This window comes from Amblyraja radiata, chromosome 2 (assembly GCF_010909765.2).
Source record: "Amblyraja radiata isolate CabotCenter1 chromosome 2, sAmbRad1.1.pri, whole genome shotgun sequence".
Classification (NCBI taxonomy): domain Eukaryota; kingdom Metazoa; phylum Chordata; class Chondrichthyes; order Rajiformes; family Rajidae; genus Amblyraja; species Amblyraja radiata.
In genome coordinates, this window is record NC_045957.1 from 100687670 (window position 1) to 100705540 (window position 17871).

General features: G+C 42.1%; 1 protein-coding gene across 1 annotated transcript in view; it reads right to left on the reverse strand.

Moving 5' to 3' along the window:
- tmeff1 (transmembrane protein with EGF like and two follistatin like domains 1) overlaps positions 1 to 17871 on the reverse strand; it is a 226512-nt gene that overhangs the window by 55356 nt on the left and 153285 nt on the right. The window contains exon 4 of the mRNA XM_033012319.1: positions 12233 to 12259. Within this exon, the coding sequence (XP_032868210.1) occupies positions 12233 to 12259 (27 nt within the window). The remainder of the gene's footprint in view (positions 1 to 12232; positions 12260 to 17871) is intronic.

Consider the following 17871-nt stretch of genomic DNA (forward strand, 5'->3'; position numbering starts at 1 on the left):
GCCAAGTCACTGGATGGATTTAAGAGAGAGTTAGATAGAGCTCTAGGGGCTAGTGAAATCAAGGGATATGGGGAGAAGGCAGGCACGGGTTATTGATAGGGGATGATCAGCCATGATCACAATGAATGGCGGTGCTAGCTCGAAGGGCCGAAGGGCCGAATAGCCTCCTCCTGCACCTATTTTCTATGTTTCTATGACCCTAGACTATGTTGGACAGACCAAAGGGTGTCTTTCATTGTTGATGAACTTCCAACAGCAGTTGATGTCTGTCTCCGAATGGGAAAAGTCAGAGAGTCATCTGTAAGGAAGTTGTTCTTTGTGAACCATGACATGCACTCTTGCATCATTCTCCAGACCCTCTTTGCAAATCCACACACTGCAAAGAGGTGGACAACAGTCTCATAGAGTGATAGTATGGAAATGGGCCCTTCGGCCCAACTTGCCCACACCAGCCAACATGTCCCAGCTACACTAGTCCCAGCAACCTGTGTTTGGTCCATACCTCCAAACCCGTCTTATCCATATACCCTTCTAAGTGTTTCTTACATGTTGGGATAGTCCCTGCCTCAACTACCTCCTCTGGCAACATAGATAGATAGATAGATAGATAGATAGATAGATAGATAGATAGATAGATAGATAGATAGATAGATAGATAGATAGATAGATAGATAGCCTTTATTGTCATTCAGACCGAAGTCTGAACGAATTTTCAGCAGTCATACATACAATACAATAAAAACAACAATAAACACATATTAACATCCACCACAGTGAGTCCACCCAGCATCTTCTCACTGTGATTGAGGCAAAAGTCTTAGGTCTGCAGTCTCTTCCCTCCTCTTCTCCCTCTGCGCTGAGGCGATACCCCCCGGGCGATGTTATAAATCAGTCCCGCGGCTCAAACACCGCGGCCCGGGGTGGTCGAAGCTGCCGCCCACCAGTCCTGCAGACGCAGCCGCTGGCCCGCGGCCGAACCCCGGACTCAGGCCACCACCGCCAGAACACCGTCCCAGCCACCCTCACGTGAGTACCGTACCGTCTTCAGCCTCAGGCTGGGCAGCCCCGACATGGGCACTGTACCTCCCTCTGGCCGGGCCGCCCCGACTTGGGCGTCGCTTCTTCCTCTGGCCGGGCTGCCCCGACTTGGGCGTCGCTTCTCCCTCTGGCCGGGCCGCCCCGACTTGGGCGTCGCTTCTCCCTCGGGCCAGGCCGCCCCGACATTGGCGCCGAACCTCCCTCGTGCTGCGAGCGCCGCACCTCCCCGAGCTCGGCCGCTCCGACTGGAGCCTCGTTCCACCCTCGGGCTGACCACCCTCACGGGAGCGTCACAACCTCTCACGGGAGCACTGTTCCAGCCCTGAGCCGGACCGCCCTCACGGGAGCGAGCTCAGGGCGAGTCCTGACGGGCTCTGCCTCCGGAGCCTCGAGGTCGCCAGCTCCATTAGGCCTCAGCGCAGACGGAGGCAGAGAAGGGGAATACGACAAAAAAGTCGTATTCCCCCGCAGGGAGAGACTGCAAACCCCGTTTCAACCCCCCCCCACCAAAGCACAAAACTAAGAACCAAAAACTAGACTAACCAAAACAAAATAAACAACACAAAAAACACAAACAAACGGGACTGCCGGTGAGCCGCTGCTGCCAGGGCAGCGCCGCCACTCCAGTCCACAGTGGACCATAGTTCTAAAACTTATGGACAAGAAACAATTAGATCAAAAAGGAAAGAACTACACTATGCTGCAGGACTTTGGCTTTAAGATGTAAAAGTTAAAAGGTAAAAATCAACTGAAGCCAATGTCTGCTTAAGAGTGGAAGATAGCCCTGAATATGAACCTGAGCATCAAGTCAAACATGAAAAGGAGATCATGGAATTTACTACTGGCAGCTAGTTGATCTAGTCTGGTCTGGCAACACCATACTGATGGATCAGGAGCCTATTTTATTTAACTGATTTGCAATACAACTGTCATATTCTTTCAAGAAACTGATTCAAAAATTTCCACATCGTTGGTTTGCACTTCAAAACGTTTAAAAATCCAGAAATAGAAGAAAACTAATGCAGTTTCAGTCAGGAAAAAAACAAGTAACTTCTCATTACTCTAAATGAGTTCCCTTTTACAGAAATCAGCTGGAATGCTTTCAGGTTCATCATCATTAATGAAGTTACCTCCAATGAATCCTCCAATAAAGACCTGACCATTTTCCTTGGGTTATATGTTTATGAAGGATTGAAGCATTCATCTGAAAACCATCTTCTATTATTTTAGTGGAGATGTTAATGCTTAAAGGGTTAAAAAAAAATCTGCTCAAATGACGGTATAGTAATGTAGATGGAGTTTACAGATCATTCCATAGGAAAATCACCATATGATTTTACAGAATGCCAATTTTCAACATTAAAATGTTAATGGCATTATTACTGCAGTCATTTGCAATTTTATATCACGTTATTGCATTCTGAGCAAACAGATCATTCCATAGGAAAATCACTCCATATGATTTTACTGAATACCAATTTTCAACATTAAAATGTTAATGGCATTATTACTGCTGTCATTTGCAATTTTATATCACGTTATTGCATTCTGTGCAAACCGTAACAATATGTTAATTCTTACGGATTATTCCAATGCATATTTCTGGTTTATATATCTGAATATAGTTTTGTGGACATAATTCCAATCTAATTAGACACAAAAAGCTGGAGTAACTCAGCGGAACAGGCAGCATCCCTGGAGAGAAGGATAGGTGACGTTTTGGGTCAAGACCCTTCTTCAGTCTCGAGTCGAAATGTCACCCATTCCTTCTCTCCCAGAAATGCTGCCTGTCCCGTTGAGTTACTCCAGCTTTTAGTGTCTATCTTCGGTTTAAACCAGCTTTTGCAGTTCCTTCCTACACATTCGAATCTCGTTTCTGTTATCAGGAGGATACTAATCAAAACCCTAAAACATAACCAGAAGAAGTAAAAAATACACAGGTTAATTTCAAATGTATTGGCAGCAAAGAGGTCTTTCAACAGATTTCCTGTCCACTGCTTTGAATTATGTGGTGCTTGAACAATGCAACTGGAGGAAAGCCAAACAAATACTCTTTTTTGTGAACAATTTCCACTAATAAAAGTAAAAGTGCAGGTTAATTAAAGATGTATGTTGAGTTTGATTTACAGTGGTATCCAAGTGGTAGTGTAGCAATGTTACAACATTTTGAGATTGTAAAAATCAAGTCTGCAATTTATCCCATCAGATAAAGCATAAAAAGAAGTTTAATTTGACACCTAATTCACTTTCATATCTCAAGTATTAAAAAAGTTATGACCATTTTCATACTCGGAAATGAGCATCTTGTTCCCTATTGATTTTCTATGGACATAACAAAAAAGCTGTGATCGTGGACAGTCAAAAGCCCATAACTTCCTTAAAAATTAAGAGAACTGAATGAAATTTTCAGTTATCATAGATTGAAGCATTCTGAAACAAATATAAAATAATCTTACTTGGATGACCTGAAATTAAAGCATATAGTTAGTTAGTTACCCAATTGTAGCTAATTCCAAACGTCAATTACTAGATCTAAACATCTATCCATTTCTTAAGAAAAGATTAACATTTCTAAATAGCCTAAGTGTCCAAATAATATTCACAAAGAATTCACAATAAAACATGATTTTTAAATCTCATTTACATTAATTTATAGGCCAAATGGAAGGAATTTAGCGTTTAATTGCTGTAAATTAATGTCCATTTAAATCAGCTTTCCCTGTGGTTTAGAACATTCACATTGCGGTAGATTTGTGTCCCAAATGTCCAGAAAAATACTGCGGGATATAATGGGCCCCAAATTAGCTACTCACAACATAATATTTTGTATAAAGGGATCTTAAGAAGCCCTTTTTAACGTAAAAATAAACAACCTACCTTCCGTTGTCCCCTGTATGAGATCCGGCCCGTTGTCAGCAATCACGGGTTTAGAGGTTAATTTTTGACCTACTATAACAAGTAAATAAACCCCTTAAAACTAAAAATAGCTCAAGCGACGGAATCTTCCAGCGATTTTTCGTTAATAATTAACTAGGCTGATCATCCTCGATTTGAACAGCCTAGGGAAAATCGCGTTTTAAACCCGCCCCCCTCTAAACGGCGCCAAAATCGCGCACACGGGCTAGGACAGATTTTCAGCGACGTTTCAAGTACGTTTTACAACATACCTAGGTAGTGGTATTCAAGCCAGTTACACAAGTGCATTAAACAAGTCCTAAGGTTGCAAAATGCAAGTTACAGCATCCTGTGAAATAACAGCTGAAAACAGTGCAGATGGGCAATGCCATTTTAACCAAACTACTAAATACTTTAAGTCCCTGGTCAATTCGCCCCTTCCCACCCAGACCACCCCCTCCCCAGGTACTTTCCCCTTCAACCGCAGGAAATGCTACACTTGTCGCTTTACCTCCCCCTTCGACTCCATCCAAGGACCCAAACAGTCTTACCAGGTGAGGCAGAGGTTCATTTGCACCTCCTCCAACCTCATCTACTGCATTCACCATCGCAGGTGTCACCTTCTCTACATCGGCGAGACCAAGCGTAGGCTCGGCGACCGCTTCGCCCAACTCCTCCACTCAGTCCGTACTAACCAACCTGATCTCCGGTTGCCCAGCACTTCAACTCCCCCTCCTATTCTGAATTTGACGTTGCTGTGCTGGTCCTCCTCCATTGCCAGAGTGAGGCCCAGCGCAAATTGGTGGAACAACACCTCATATTTCGCTTGGGTAGTTTACACCCCAGCGGTATGAACATTGGCTTCTCTAATTGTAGTCCTTGCTTTCTCCCTCCTTCCCCTCCCCCTTCCCAGCTCTCCTACATAGCCTGTCTCTGCCTCTTCCTTTCTTTTTCCTCCCCCCACCTCCCCGACATCAGTCTGAACAAGGGTCCTGACCTGAAACGTCACCTACTCATTTTCTCCATAGATGCTGCCTCACCCGCTGAGTTTCTCCAGCATTTTTTGTCTACTATAAATACTTTAAAATGGTCATATCAATAAGAAGACGGGCAGAGATATGCCTTTCAACAATTCTGTAATGATATGAGCCATCAAATTCTGTTATAAGCACTCCTTACATCTTTAACCTTGTGTGGTCTTTTAAAATTATTAAAATTTCAAGATCAAACGGAGGATTTTCTAGAGCAAGAATGCACCTGGTTTTATATGCGATCTAGATGAAAATAAAAGGTATAGTATAGGTTTGCAATGAATAAACATAAATGCAAAACCTAGAGGGGAAGGTAGGGTATTGAAATTTGAATCCCTGAAGGTTAGAGGGAGATGAGAGTTATATGGTATGGAAACAGGCCCTCTGACCCAACTTGCCCACACCAACCAACATGTCCCATCTACACTTGTCTCACATGCCCATGCTTGGCCCACACTGCCCAGTCCATCATGGGTACTGACCTCCCTACCATCAAAGGTGCTGCCTCGGTGACAGCTAGAATCATCAAAGCCAAGCATCACATTGGCTCTCTTCTCACTACTACCATTGGGAAGAAGGTACAGGAGCCTGAGAACCGCGACCTCCAGGTTCACGAACAGCTTTTTCCCCATCAAACATCAGGCTCTTCAGCACTGCACTAATCCCAAACTTACCCCAGTAACTATTATCTACTGTGGACTGTGTTTTGGTTGCACTACATACTTCAGTTTTTGCACTATTATGGTCTAAATATCTGGTATTTCTGGTTATTAATTTAATGTAATACTGATTGATTTGTGTTTTAATGCATTACTGGGCCTGTAAAGCTGCAGCAAGTAAAAATGTCATTGTTGTGTTGCTGGCACATATGACAGTTGAACATTCTTGATTCTTGTTTGGTTTTTACCAAGGAAGAAGATACTGGTGGAGTGGCATTAAAACAACATAGCTTAGATGTGATTGGATAAAAATTGAGAGAGAGGATATACTAGAAAGGCTGGCTGTACTTACACTGGATAAATCACATAGTCAAGAACTTACTGAGGGAATGAAGGATGGAAAATGTATTACCCATAATATTCAAAACAGCAGAAGAAGTATTGCCCATAATATTTCAAGCAGCAGTTTTACTGAGGATTGGAATTACTGTAATTGCATATATTACCCTTTTGTTCAAAATAAGATGCAAGGATAAATCCAGAAATATTGCAGTCAATTTAACCTAGGTAGTGTGGAAGCTTTAGAAAGGTTAAACAATAATATTAGCATTCACTCGGATTAGTGTGGTTTAATAAGGGGACATGAACATATATTCGTTAAAGGTAATCAATCGTTCAATAATTTTTTAATGAGATAAGAGAGATGGTCGATGAGGGAAATGCATTTGATGTAGTGTGTATGGATTTGACATTTGAGACTTATCTGAAAATTATTTTAATCTATTGAATATGGATCTTGCTGAATGCTAATTGTCCTGAACTGAGGAGAAATATAATGGGCCTGTCCCACTTAGGCGAATTTTTAGAGGACTGCCGGCGACTGTCATAGTCTTGTTGGATCGCCGAAAATTGAATGTATCAACCCCATCATACGACTATGTCTAAGACAACCTACAACAACCTACGACAATCTACGAGTTAATCACCGATACGCTTGTGACAACTGGTGACCCATTAGTGGGGACTGAAGTCGACTCACAGACGACTGCACCTATGACCACAGAATTCACGCTATGACAGGCTACGACCCTGTAGGCATCAAGCTACCACTCTGTAGGCTTAAAAATCACCACTAAAACAATTATGCCATTTTGCAATGATATTTAACTATAAAATGGCTTGCAGGGTGGGGTTTAAAATCATTCAGAGCCATGTATGCAAGGGAGGAACTCATGGAGAAATTGCGCTCAATACAAATACAATCCCTGCTGCTAGCAGCAGCCCTTTTGCTTGTACAGCCGGAAGGCAGAAGGACAAGAACAAGGGTGAAGAAGAAGCCCAAGAAGTGGTCTCAGTGGGTGATGCCCCTCTTCCAAAGAAGATGCAAGTTGGGCCAGTATGAAAACCTGATAAATGTACTACACGAAGAAGATTTGTCTGCTTTAAAAAACTTTACTAGAATACCCCCTGAGCTGTTTCAGGAGCTGAAGGCAATGGTGGGCCCTCTCCTGGGAAAAAAGGAGACCTATATGAGGAAGCCACTGGAACCAGGCCTGCACCTAACCACCACCCTCCGCTACCTGGCATCAGGAGACTCCTACAAGAGCCTCTTCTACAATTTTCTTGTGGCCCATCAGCAAGATTGTCCGAGAGACCTGTGAGGCCATCATCAAGGCTTATGAAGATGAAGTGATGGACTGCCCCAGTACACCAGATGACTGGAAGAGAGAGGCGCAGGGCTTAGATGGAACTTCAAGCACACATGTGGGGCAGTGGATGGCAAGCATGTGGCCCAAGGGTGGTTCAATATACAATTACAGGAAGTTCCATTCAATCATACTAGGATTAGGAAAAGGGGAGATGCACCGAGACCTGGGTGTCATGGTACACCAGCCATTGAAAGTAGGCATGCAGGTGCAGCAGGCACTGAAGAAAGCGAATGGTGTGTTAGCATTCATAGCAAAAGGATTTGAGTATAGGAGCAGGGAGATTCTACTGCAGTTGTACAGGTGAGACCACACCTGGAGGATTGTGTACAGTTTTGGTCTCCTAATCTGAGGAAAGACATTCTTGCCATAAAGGGAGTACAGAGAAGGTTCACCAGACTGATTCCTGGGATGTCAGGACTTTCATATGAAGAAAGACTGGATAGGCTCGGCTTGTACTCGTTAGAATTTAGGAGATTGAGGGGGGATCTTATAGAAACTTACAAAATTCTTAAGGGATTGGACAGGCTAGATGCAGGAAGATTGTTCCCGATGTTGGGGAAGTCCAGGACAAGGGGTCACAGCTTAAGGATAGAGGGGAAATCCTTTAGGACCGAGATGAGAAAAACATTTTTCACGCAGAGAGCAGTAAATCTCTGGAACTCTCTGCCACAGAAGGTAGCTGAGGCCAGTTCATTGGTTATATTTAAGAGGGAGTTAGATGTGGCCCTTGTGGCTAGAGGGATCAGGGGGTATGGAGAGAAGGCAGGTATGGGATACTGAGTTGGATGATCAGCCATGATCATATTGAATGGCGGTGCAGGCTCGAAGAGCTGAATGACCTACTCCTGCATCTATTTTCTATGTTTCTATGTTTCTATGTATTCCTAGCTGTGGTGGATGTTAACTACAACTTCCTGATTGTGGATGTGGGCCCACCTGGCAGTATCGCAGATGGTAGGATCTGGAAAGATACCACCATTGGGAAAGCACTAGAAGAAGGAACAGCAGACTTTCCTGATCCAGAACCTACACACTGGTTGCTGATGATGCCTTCCCACTCAGGTCATGGGTGAAGAAGCCATTCCCTCACAGGCGGATGTCAAGGGAGCAGAGGATCTTCCATTACAGGCTGTCCAGGGCTAGGAGGGTCGTGGAAAACGCCTTTGGCATCCTTGGCAGCATTTAGATGCTTGCTGGCTACGATGGAGCAGGAGTCCAAGAATGTGGAGACAATTGTGTCCGCACCATGTGTCCTCCACAACCTGATTCGTACCAGAGGTGCAGCAGCCATGGAGGAGGGTGACTGAGTGGACAACCAGACAGGAAACATCACACGAGGTTCATGGAGAACTGGAGTACAGGCTGCACCTATGGTGCCACTGGAGAGATTGCCAGGAAACACCGGCAAAAAGAGTGCCAAGGAGCAGAGAGACCATCTCTGCTCTTACTAGGCAGTGTACCTCGGCAGAACGACATGATTTGAAGAACAGCAGCAACACATCCCACACCACAAACAGAAGTCCACCACTCCAGGAGGAGAGCCCACTGCAGATCACAAGATAACTCCTTTTTATCAGGTACAACCTGCCGAAATAGTTTAATTTTAAATGAAGTGGACTTCTTGAGTTTGTGTATCTTAAAGTTAAAAAATATCTTTAAAGATATTTGTTCTAAATGCAGTGCATTCCTTGCCTTTATGTTTGATTAATGAAAATATATATTAAAAAATATTATTTTAAAAGCATTGCTTGTTTCTTTTTCATCACAACATATAAAACGATCCTGCCTGAAAATGCAGTGCATTGCTTGCGTTTTATTGTTTGTTAGATTAATCAAAAAGTATAAAAATAATATTCTTTTAAAAACAGTGCATTGCTTGTGTTTTTTTAATTTTTAGATTCATCAAAATGTATAAAAATAATGTTCTTTTAAATGCAGTGTATTGCTTGTTTTAGTGTTAGATTCATCAACATGTATAAAAAATAATATCCTTTTAAATGCAGTGCATTCGAAGTGCTTGTGTTTGTTTTCTTCATCAAAATAAATGTAAAGAGTCAGACTTTAAATACAGTGCATTCCTTCCTTGCGTTTGTGTGTGACCACGCACTGGAATGACAGCGCACCACGTGCAGCTGTTTACATACCTTTCTTTTGCAATGAGCCAATGATAATGACCGGTCAGCAAGGGCGATTAACTAAAACCATCTACGACTACCTCGAATACCTTTAACTACATGGCGACCCCACTACAACTGCACCTACGACTCCAGGAATCTCGATAATCTCCATGACGTCCAAATTTTTGGTCGCAGAAAAATTTTCAACATGTTGAAAAATTTGCGACGACCATAATGAGGGAGCGACTAGTTCCCAAAATGCGGGAGCTCCTCACGACCATGAAGGAGACTCACCAGAGACCACCAGCGATCATGTGGCGACTGCAGTCGCCTAAAAAGTTGCATAAGTGGGACAGGCCCATAAGTATCAACCAAAATGCTTAGTCTCAGGATGTATAGTCTCAGGTTGTATAAGTCCTATATATAGAATGCATTGGAGGGAACCCCTCACTTTAAACTTATGTCCTCCGGTTGTTGATTCCCCGACTGCGGGTAAAATATTCTGTGGATTTATCCTGTCTCATGCTCTTATACATCTCTATAAGATCATCCCTCATCCTCCTGCACTCCAAAGAATTAAGTCCTAGTTCTCGATTTCTCTCTATAGCTCAGGCTCTTGAGTCCTGGCAACATCCTCATAAACTGGAATTCCGCAGCGGTTGGTACTGGGACCACCACTTTGTTTAATGTAGATTTATGATATGGATTTAGTGCAAAGGGCATAATTTCCAAATCTGCAGATGACAATAAAATGTGTAAACTTAAGTGACCTGTGAGGAGGACAATAATGGACTGTGTAGATAAGTGATGGAATGGGTGGACACATGGCAAATGAAATTTAACTTAAAATGGCAAAGCATTACATTTTAGTGGGAAGAATAAATAGTTGGAAGTGACAGGGTTAAATTGAGAAAGCATCGATAAAAGCATACAGTATCCTGCACATTATAAATAGAGGCATAATGTTGAAGAGCAAGTGAGTCATACTGAATATGATGCATTGGTGTTGCCATCAATAGAATGTTTTGTCCACTTCTGGGAACCACAAACTAGACAGATGTGAAGACTTTGGAGACAATGAAAAAGAGATTTAGTTTAGTTTAGTTTGGAGATGTAGTTTGGAAACAGGTCCTTTGGACCATCAAGTCCACATCTACCATCAATCACCACATTCACTCTAGTACCATGTTATCTCACTTTCTCATCCACTCCCTGCATACTGAGGGCAATTTTTAGAGGCCAAATAACCTGCCAATCCGCACGTGTTTGGGAAGTGGAAGGAAACCGGAGCATCTGTTGGAAACCTCGCAGTCACATGGAGATCATGCAAATTCCATAAAGATTGTACTGAGGTCAGGATTGAACCCGGATCTATGTGGCTGTGCAGCAGAAGCTCTACCAGCTGCACCACTGTGCATCCAATGAAGTGGCACATTTCCATGAAGCAAAATGATTTCAAGGATGAGGGACATCAATTATGATTGTTAACCAACGAATGCGAGTTGTTTTCAAAGGTTCAAAAGTTCAAAGGTATTTTATTGTCACGTGTACCAAGTAAGGTACAGTGAAATTCACTTTACCATACAGTCATACTAAAAAAATCAACAAGACACACAACTACATAAAAGTTAACATAAACATCCACCACAGTGGATTCCCCACATTCCTCACTGTGATGGAAGGCAATAAAGTCTAATCTTCTTTCCTCTTTATTCTATGAGGCAGTGGAGACTGTGTTAGAGTATTCAAAATTATGAGTGGTCTACACTGTGTACAAGAGGACAAAGAATAAAGGCAATTGTAAATTAACAAAAAATGACATGCAGAAAACTTTTTCAAATATCAAGTAGTTGGGATCTACAATGTCTGGAGTAGGAGTGGAGATAGATTCAAGGGTAACATTCAAAAAGGATCAAGATCAGTAGCTGAAAGGAAATCATTGTTTCCACGAGAGGGAGGGTCTAGGACTTGAGGGCACAGCCTCAGTATAAAAGGATGTATCTTTAGAAAGGAAATTAGGAATTTCTTTAGTTAGAGGGTGGTGAATCTGTGGAATTCATTGCCATAGACACCTGTGGAGGCCAAGTCATTGGATATTTTTAAAGTGGAGATTGACAGGTTCTTGATTAGCAAAGTTGTCAAGTCATGGGGGGAAGACAGGAGAATGGGGTTGAGCAGGAAAGGTAGATATGCCATGAATGAATGGCAGAGTGGGCTCGATAGGCTGAATGGCCTAATTCTGCTCCTATGACATGGATTTATGAATTTTCATAAATCTGTGTAGAGAGTGAGGAGTGGGACTGGACTAACCTTGTGCTGTACCAAGATAGACTTAATGGGTTGAATGGTTAACCTTTTGTGATATAATCTTTTGGTTCCAAGATCAAATTTTAAGAGATTACATTTTAACAGAGCATTACTTTATTAAATGTTTGAATCAATCATATTGAACTTGTGTGCATTTTGGAAATAAACTATGCCCTCCTCATAAAATATTTTAAAGCCTTCCCAGAACCTCCTTCCCTAACCCCCTTACCGCCATCACACTGAGGCACCTTGCCCCAGCCCACTGTGATGGAAATGTGTCCTTCTCCTTAAACCAATAAACATTGTCAACTCTCAATGTCCACAGAAATATTTTCCAAAACATTGCCTTGCATTCAGCAAGACCTCTTGGCAATGAGCCCTATCAAAATGTTCCTTTAAAGTGCAATGGCAATGTAATTACATTAGCTATTACAAAAGATGTTTGAAGTATATCTTGGTAAATTATGAAAACATACCTCCTTCTCCAGAACCAGAGCCATTTTCTGAAAAATAAACAGAAAAGAATAATCTTAATAATGATGGTCTTTGGGGCAAGCTGTTTTCTTCACAGAGCTACTTACAACACAATACATGGATTATCGCAGCATTATATGCCCCCTGTGAATACATTCAAACTCATTGCATTTAAAACAGGATTATATTGTTGCACCAAAGCAACTTCAGGTAAAATTATCCATTGGAAATATATTTCTGACAACCTGTAATATAACCAAAAGTTTCTGATCATGTCAAAAATGACAAGATTGAAAATCCTTTAATCTACAGATTGAGATACATTTTGTTTATTGTAATAATCCATATATACAATGTCCGATTGCAACACTTTGAGCGTTGCCCTACAGATTTCCATTGCTATGTTATGTTGTATCAAGTTTCAGGGTATGAGTTAATTTCTTCTAGTTCTGACACTTTGTCATATGCAATAAATTATTCAGTGTAGACCTTAAACACATCACAGCAAATGATATATTTCCTGCAATTGAAACAGCAACAGCTGCAAATGTGCAAGTTAAGCAGTTTTTGGTATAACATTCTGAATTATAACATAGGACAGCATTTGGAGGGTGACTGTCCAGGTGAAAGCCATGCTTCCTAATCAGAACAATGAAGGCCTAATAATCCCCAGCTGTCAGTTGCATGCCTTGGTCAATAGAAGGGAACAGCAGCTGTTCAGTGGGCAGGAGAAGAATGTCAGACAGCAGTTCAATTATTCCTGTCATTCAGGTAAATTGTAGGGACTGGATTTTGGGGCAGGGGTGGGGAGGAAGAGATGTTACCTGATACTAAAAGTAGGGTGCGAGAAATTCAGGGTACTGAAGACATAAGCCTTTCACATCAGCAGAGGTGAAAGTTAAAAACGTGTAATATTACCAGATTGACCCCATTTTGGGCCCAGTTCTTTGTACTATCTTCATCTGGTGAGAAGGCCATGGGATGATCAGACCACCAACCTTTTTACACATTAAATAGTTAAAACAAAAATGGAAATCTTCTCTTAAGCTTCTCCTAACCATGGGTTCCTGGAATTATTTATTTTATGTTGTAGCTTCTTGATTTATTAACCAGAGGCATTGCTAGAAATGCGAGGAAAAACTGAACAAACTGATTTCAGGAAACTTGATGTATTGCCAGCAGAAGCATACAACATTGCAAAAATTCAACTCACTACTAAAAGTTCACCTGAGTACATGTATCAGAAGTTTCACAGTCCTTTAGTTATTTAATTCTGGCTTATAGCACTAAGATTTAGTGACATTGTGCTTTACAAACAGCTAACTGTAACATTATTCATTGTTCGTGTCTCTGAACCGATGATATTTTATGCACTGGACTCATAATGCATTTTTTATACCTGTCATCACTGATTTCTTACCTAGATAGCTGCTTCTAATAAAGATAGTTTGAACAAAGGTACTGTATATAGCAGCAATCAAATGAAAAAAGAATGAAACAGAAAATTCTGGAAACACTCAACAGGTCAGGCAGCAGTAGAAGAAAACGAATCAGAGTTAGGACAGCACAGTGGCATAGCTGGTACAGCTGCTGCCTCAGAGCGCCAGAGAACCGGGTTTGATTCTGACTTCCAATGCTGCCTGTGTGGAGATTGCACGTTCTCTCTGTGACTACGTGCGTTTCCTCCGGATGCTCTGGTTTCCTCCCACATTTCAATGATGTGTGGGTATATAGATAAATTGGCCACTGTAAATTGCCCCTAGTGAGTAGGGAGTGGATGCAAAACATAGAACTACTGCGAACAAGTGATTGATGGTCAGTATGGACTCGATGGGCTGAAGGGCCTGCATACATGCTGTATTGTTAATCAATTCAATCAATCAATGCATCAGGTCCCACTACTGAAAACATGCTTGAGTCACCTGGTGTATGGAATAATGTTGATGTCTTTGCTGTGCAAGCAAAAGTTCTTTAGACTTTAGGGATTCAGCACAGATACACGCCCTTCGGCCCTCCAAATCCATGCTGACCAGCAATCACCCTGTACACAGACACCATTCTACACCATACTAGGGACAATTTGCAATTTTACTGAAGCCAATTAACCCACAAACAATTAACCCACAAACCTGTATGTCTTTGGAGTGTGAGAGGAAACCGGAGCACTCAGAGAAAACCTATGCGGTCACAGGGAGAATGTAGAAACTCCGTATAGACAACACCCGTAGTCAGGATCGAACCCGGCTCTCTGGCACTGTAAGGCAGCAATTCTACCACTGCAACACTGTGCTACCCTGCTATCGGGAGGGAAAACTAGTAGGCTAGTAGAATTCTATCCCATCTTTATGATCTGCTGCAGAATTGACCTGCAACTGCAGCAAGATTCCATTTCATGGCACAGTCACGGAGCTCTGATTCAAGCGCTAGAAGCTGCAGTAAAACTGCCACCATCATCATTTTATGGAGGTAGCGAGAGGATTCTACTAAAAACTAACAATCCTCATCAAGCTTTATGATTAATATTACTCCCAGTCCTTGAGTGCTTGATTAGCAAAACCCCACAAAGGCCCCAGTAATAACACGCAAAAGAGAAAATGCTGAAACATTAAGAAGTCGGGCAGTGTCCATGAAAAGAGAAATGTTTCTTTAGAACTGGGTTGAAGTCAACATCTTCATGTAACTCGATTTCTCTGTTTATATCAGGAATAAATGGTTCTCCTCAAAGTCAATCATCCGTAATACTGGCTCTGTTTTTTCTCTCTTCTGCCAGGGCCTAACCTGCCAGGTAATTCCCACTGCTCTACTTTTTGCAGCTTTGTTTCCTTTCCCTAATTGCCTTGGCTTCATTGCTTTTATAGTTTGTTATGTTCCCTCTTTGAAAATTCCATCATTAACCTACTAACCACTTACCATGCATGTTCCCACAAAAACTCGAGCCTCACCCAATCAGATATATTACCTCACTCGCATTCATCCCTCAATGTACCGTCTTTGCAACTTAAAACTAACTTATATTCCCTCTTTCCTAGTTCCGACAAAGGGTCTTCAATTTGAAACCTTAACTCACTTTTACTTAACTCAAGGGCACAAATTTAACATTTTGGAGAAAGATATAAGGGGAAGGCAAGGAAAAAGGCCTCCCTAACAAAGAGAAGTTATGACAGGAACTTACTGGTGATAATCGCATCTAACACAAATTTCAAGATAAAATTAGAGACACGAGAGGAAATAATGAGCACGACTATAGTGAAAGAGAAGAGAAATAGGTTTGTTTGGATTGTTCTTCATGTGCTGGTACAAATGTAATTAACGAATGGCTTCTTTCTGTGCTATAAGTATACCATGATTTATAGGACCCCTCACCAAATGCACTATATCCATCACTCTTGCACTTATTCTTTCCTGTGCATACCTATTTGCAGAGAATCAGATTTAGGCACACATTTTACAGTTAAAGTGCACAGAGGAAAAAGTGTTTAATTTAGTCTAGTTTAGAGATACAGCGCGGAAACAGGCACTTCGGCCCACCGAGTGCGCACCAACCAGTAATCCCGGCAAATGAACATGCCAGCATACATTAGGGACAATTTACACAGACCAAGTATAAAAACCCAAAGCAATTAACCTTCAAACCTGTACGTCTTTGGACATTGTTGAATGCCAATAGGCTTAAGGTATCGTTAACACTGACATAGGACTTCTTAGTTACCTGGTTTCAAAACTAAAAATCTGCAAACTCCACTTCAGACATCATCCAATCATATTCTTCTGTTCAACACAATGAAATACTAAAGTCTTCATAATAATAGGTTGCATATTTTTACCTTGCCAGAACTAATTCACAATTTTTTCAAATTTATTGCAGTGGTCAATGGACTTCCCAAATAATGAACTTTCAAAGTAGGTGATTCCTTCCAAGATGCAACATCCCAGGATTCAAGTGTACCCCACGATTGCTCAAACAATAGAACTTCAATGAACCCAGCAAGGTTGATTGTTAAGTGCACAACTTTCTCCAAATGTTTTACGCTAGATCTAGATGCTTTGTCAGGACACCATTAATGAACAGGATAATCACTCAACGGCATCTGCAAATCTGCAAAAGCCTGCACCATTCATAACTGAAAACATTCCAGAGGAATGCAGGCCAATCTGGAGTGAGATAACATTACAAGATGCATTTATCTGCGGACAGAGCCAATTCCATGAAACACCATTTGCAGCAATCAAAGGGAAGCATGCAGCTTCTGAGCTTTGCAGAATCAGGAGGCTCCCTCTGCTGCTTTAAATGAGTGATAGACACTTTGGCCTTGGCCTTCAACTGATTAGCACCATCTGCTCTTCAGTACAGTGGTATGAGTGAAGTACAGCTGGCAGATAATGAGAATTGGGCTCGAACAGCCGCAGAGGTCATTGGCAAAGGGCATCTCAGCAGTAAGAGCAGGAGTATAAGTAGCCTCCCATGATCACTGCTCATGTTTCAGCAGTAGGATAGCAAAAAGTAACAACAAGCGTATGCTTCTGAATGATTGAGAAAACGTTAGGTTATAAAATTTCCATTGTTCAGTTTAAGCACATGTTACTTATTGTTAGAAACATAGAAAATAGGTGCAGGAGGAGGCCATTCGGCCCTTCGAGCCAGCACCACCATTCATTGTGATCATGGCTGATCGTCCCCTATCAATAACCCGTGCCTGCCTTCTCCCCATATCCCTTGACTCCACTAGCCCCTGGAGCTCTATCTAACTCTCTCTTAAATCCATCCAGTGATTTGGCCTCCACTGCCCTCTGTGGCAGGAAATTCCATAAATTCGCAACTCTCTGGGAGAAAAAGTTTTTTCTCACCTCAGTCTTAAATTACCTCCCCTTTATTCTATGACAGTGGTCCCTGGTTCTGGACTCACCCAACATAGGGACCATTTTTCTTGCATCTAGCTTGTCCAGTCCATGTATAATTTTATATGTTTCTATAAGATATCCCCTCATCCTTCTAAACTCCAGTGAATACAAGCCTAGTCTTTTCAATCTTTCCTCATATGACAGTCCCGCCATCCCAGGGATCAATCTCGTGAATCTACGCAGCACTGCCTCAATCACAAGGATGTTCTTCCTCAAATTAGGAGACCAAAACTGTACACAATACTCCAGATGTGGTCTCACCAGAGCCCTATACAACTGCAGAAGAACCTCTTTACTCCTATACTGAAATCCTCTTGTTATGAAGGCCAACATTCCATTAGCTTTCTTCACTGCCTGCTCTACCTGTAAGCCAACTTTCAGTGACCGGTGTACAAGGACATAGAAACATAGAAACATAGAAATTAGGTGCAGGAGTAGGCCATTCGGCCCTTCGAGCCTGCACCGCCATTCAATATGATCATGGCTGATCATCCAACTCAGTATCCCGTACCTGCCTTCTCTCCATACCTTCTGATCCCCTTAGCCACAAGGGCCACATCTAACTCCCTCTTAAATATAGCCAATGAACTGGCCTCGACTACCCTCTGTGGCAGGGAGTTCCAGAGATTCACCACTCTCTGTGTGAAAAAAGTTCTTCTCATCTCGGTTTTAAAGGATTTCCCCCTTATCCTTAAGCTGTGACCCCTTGTCCTGGACTTCCCCAACATCGGGAGCAATCTTC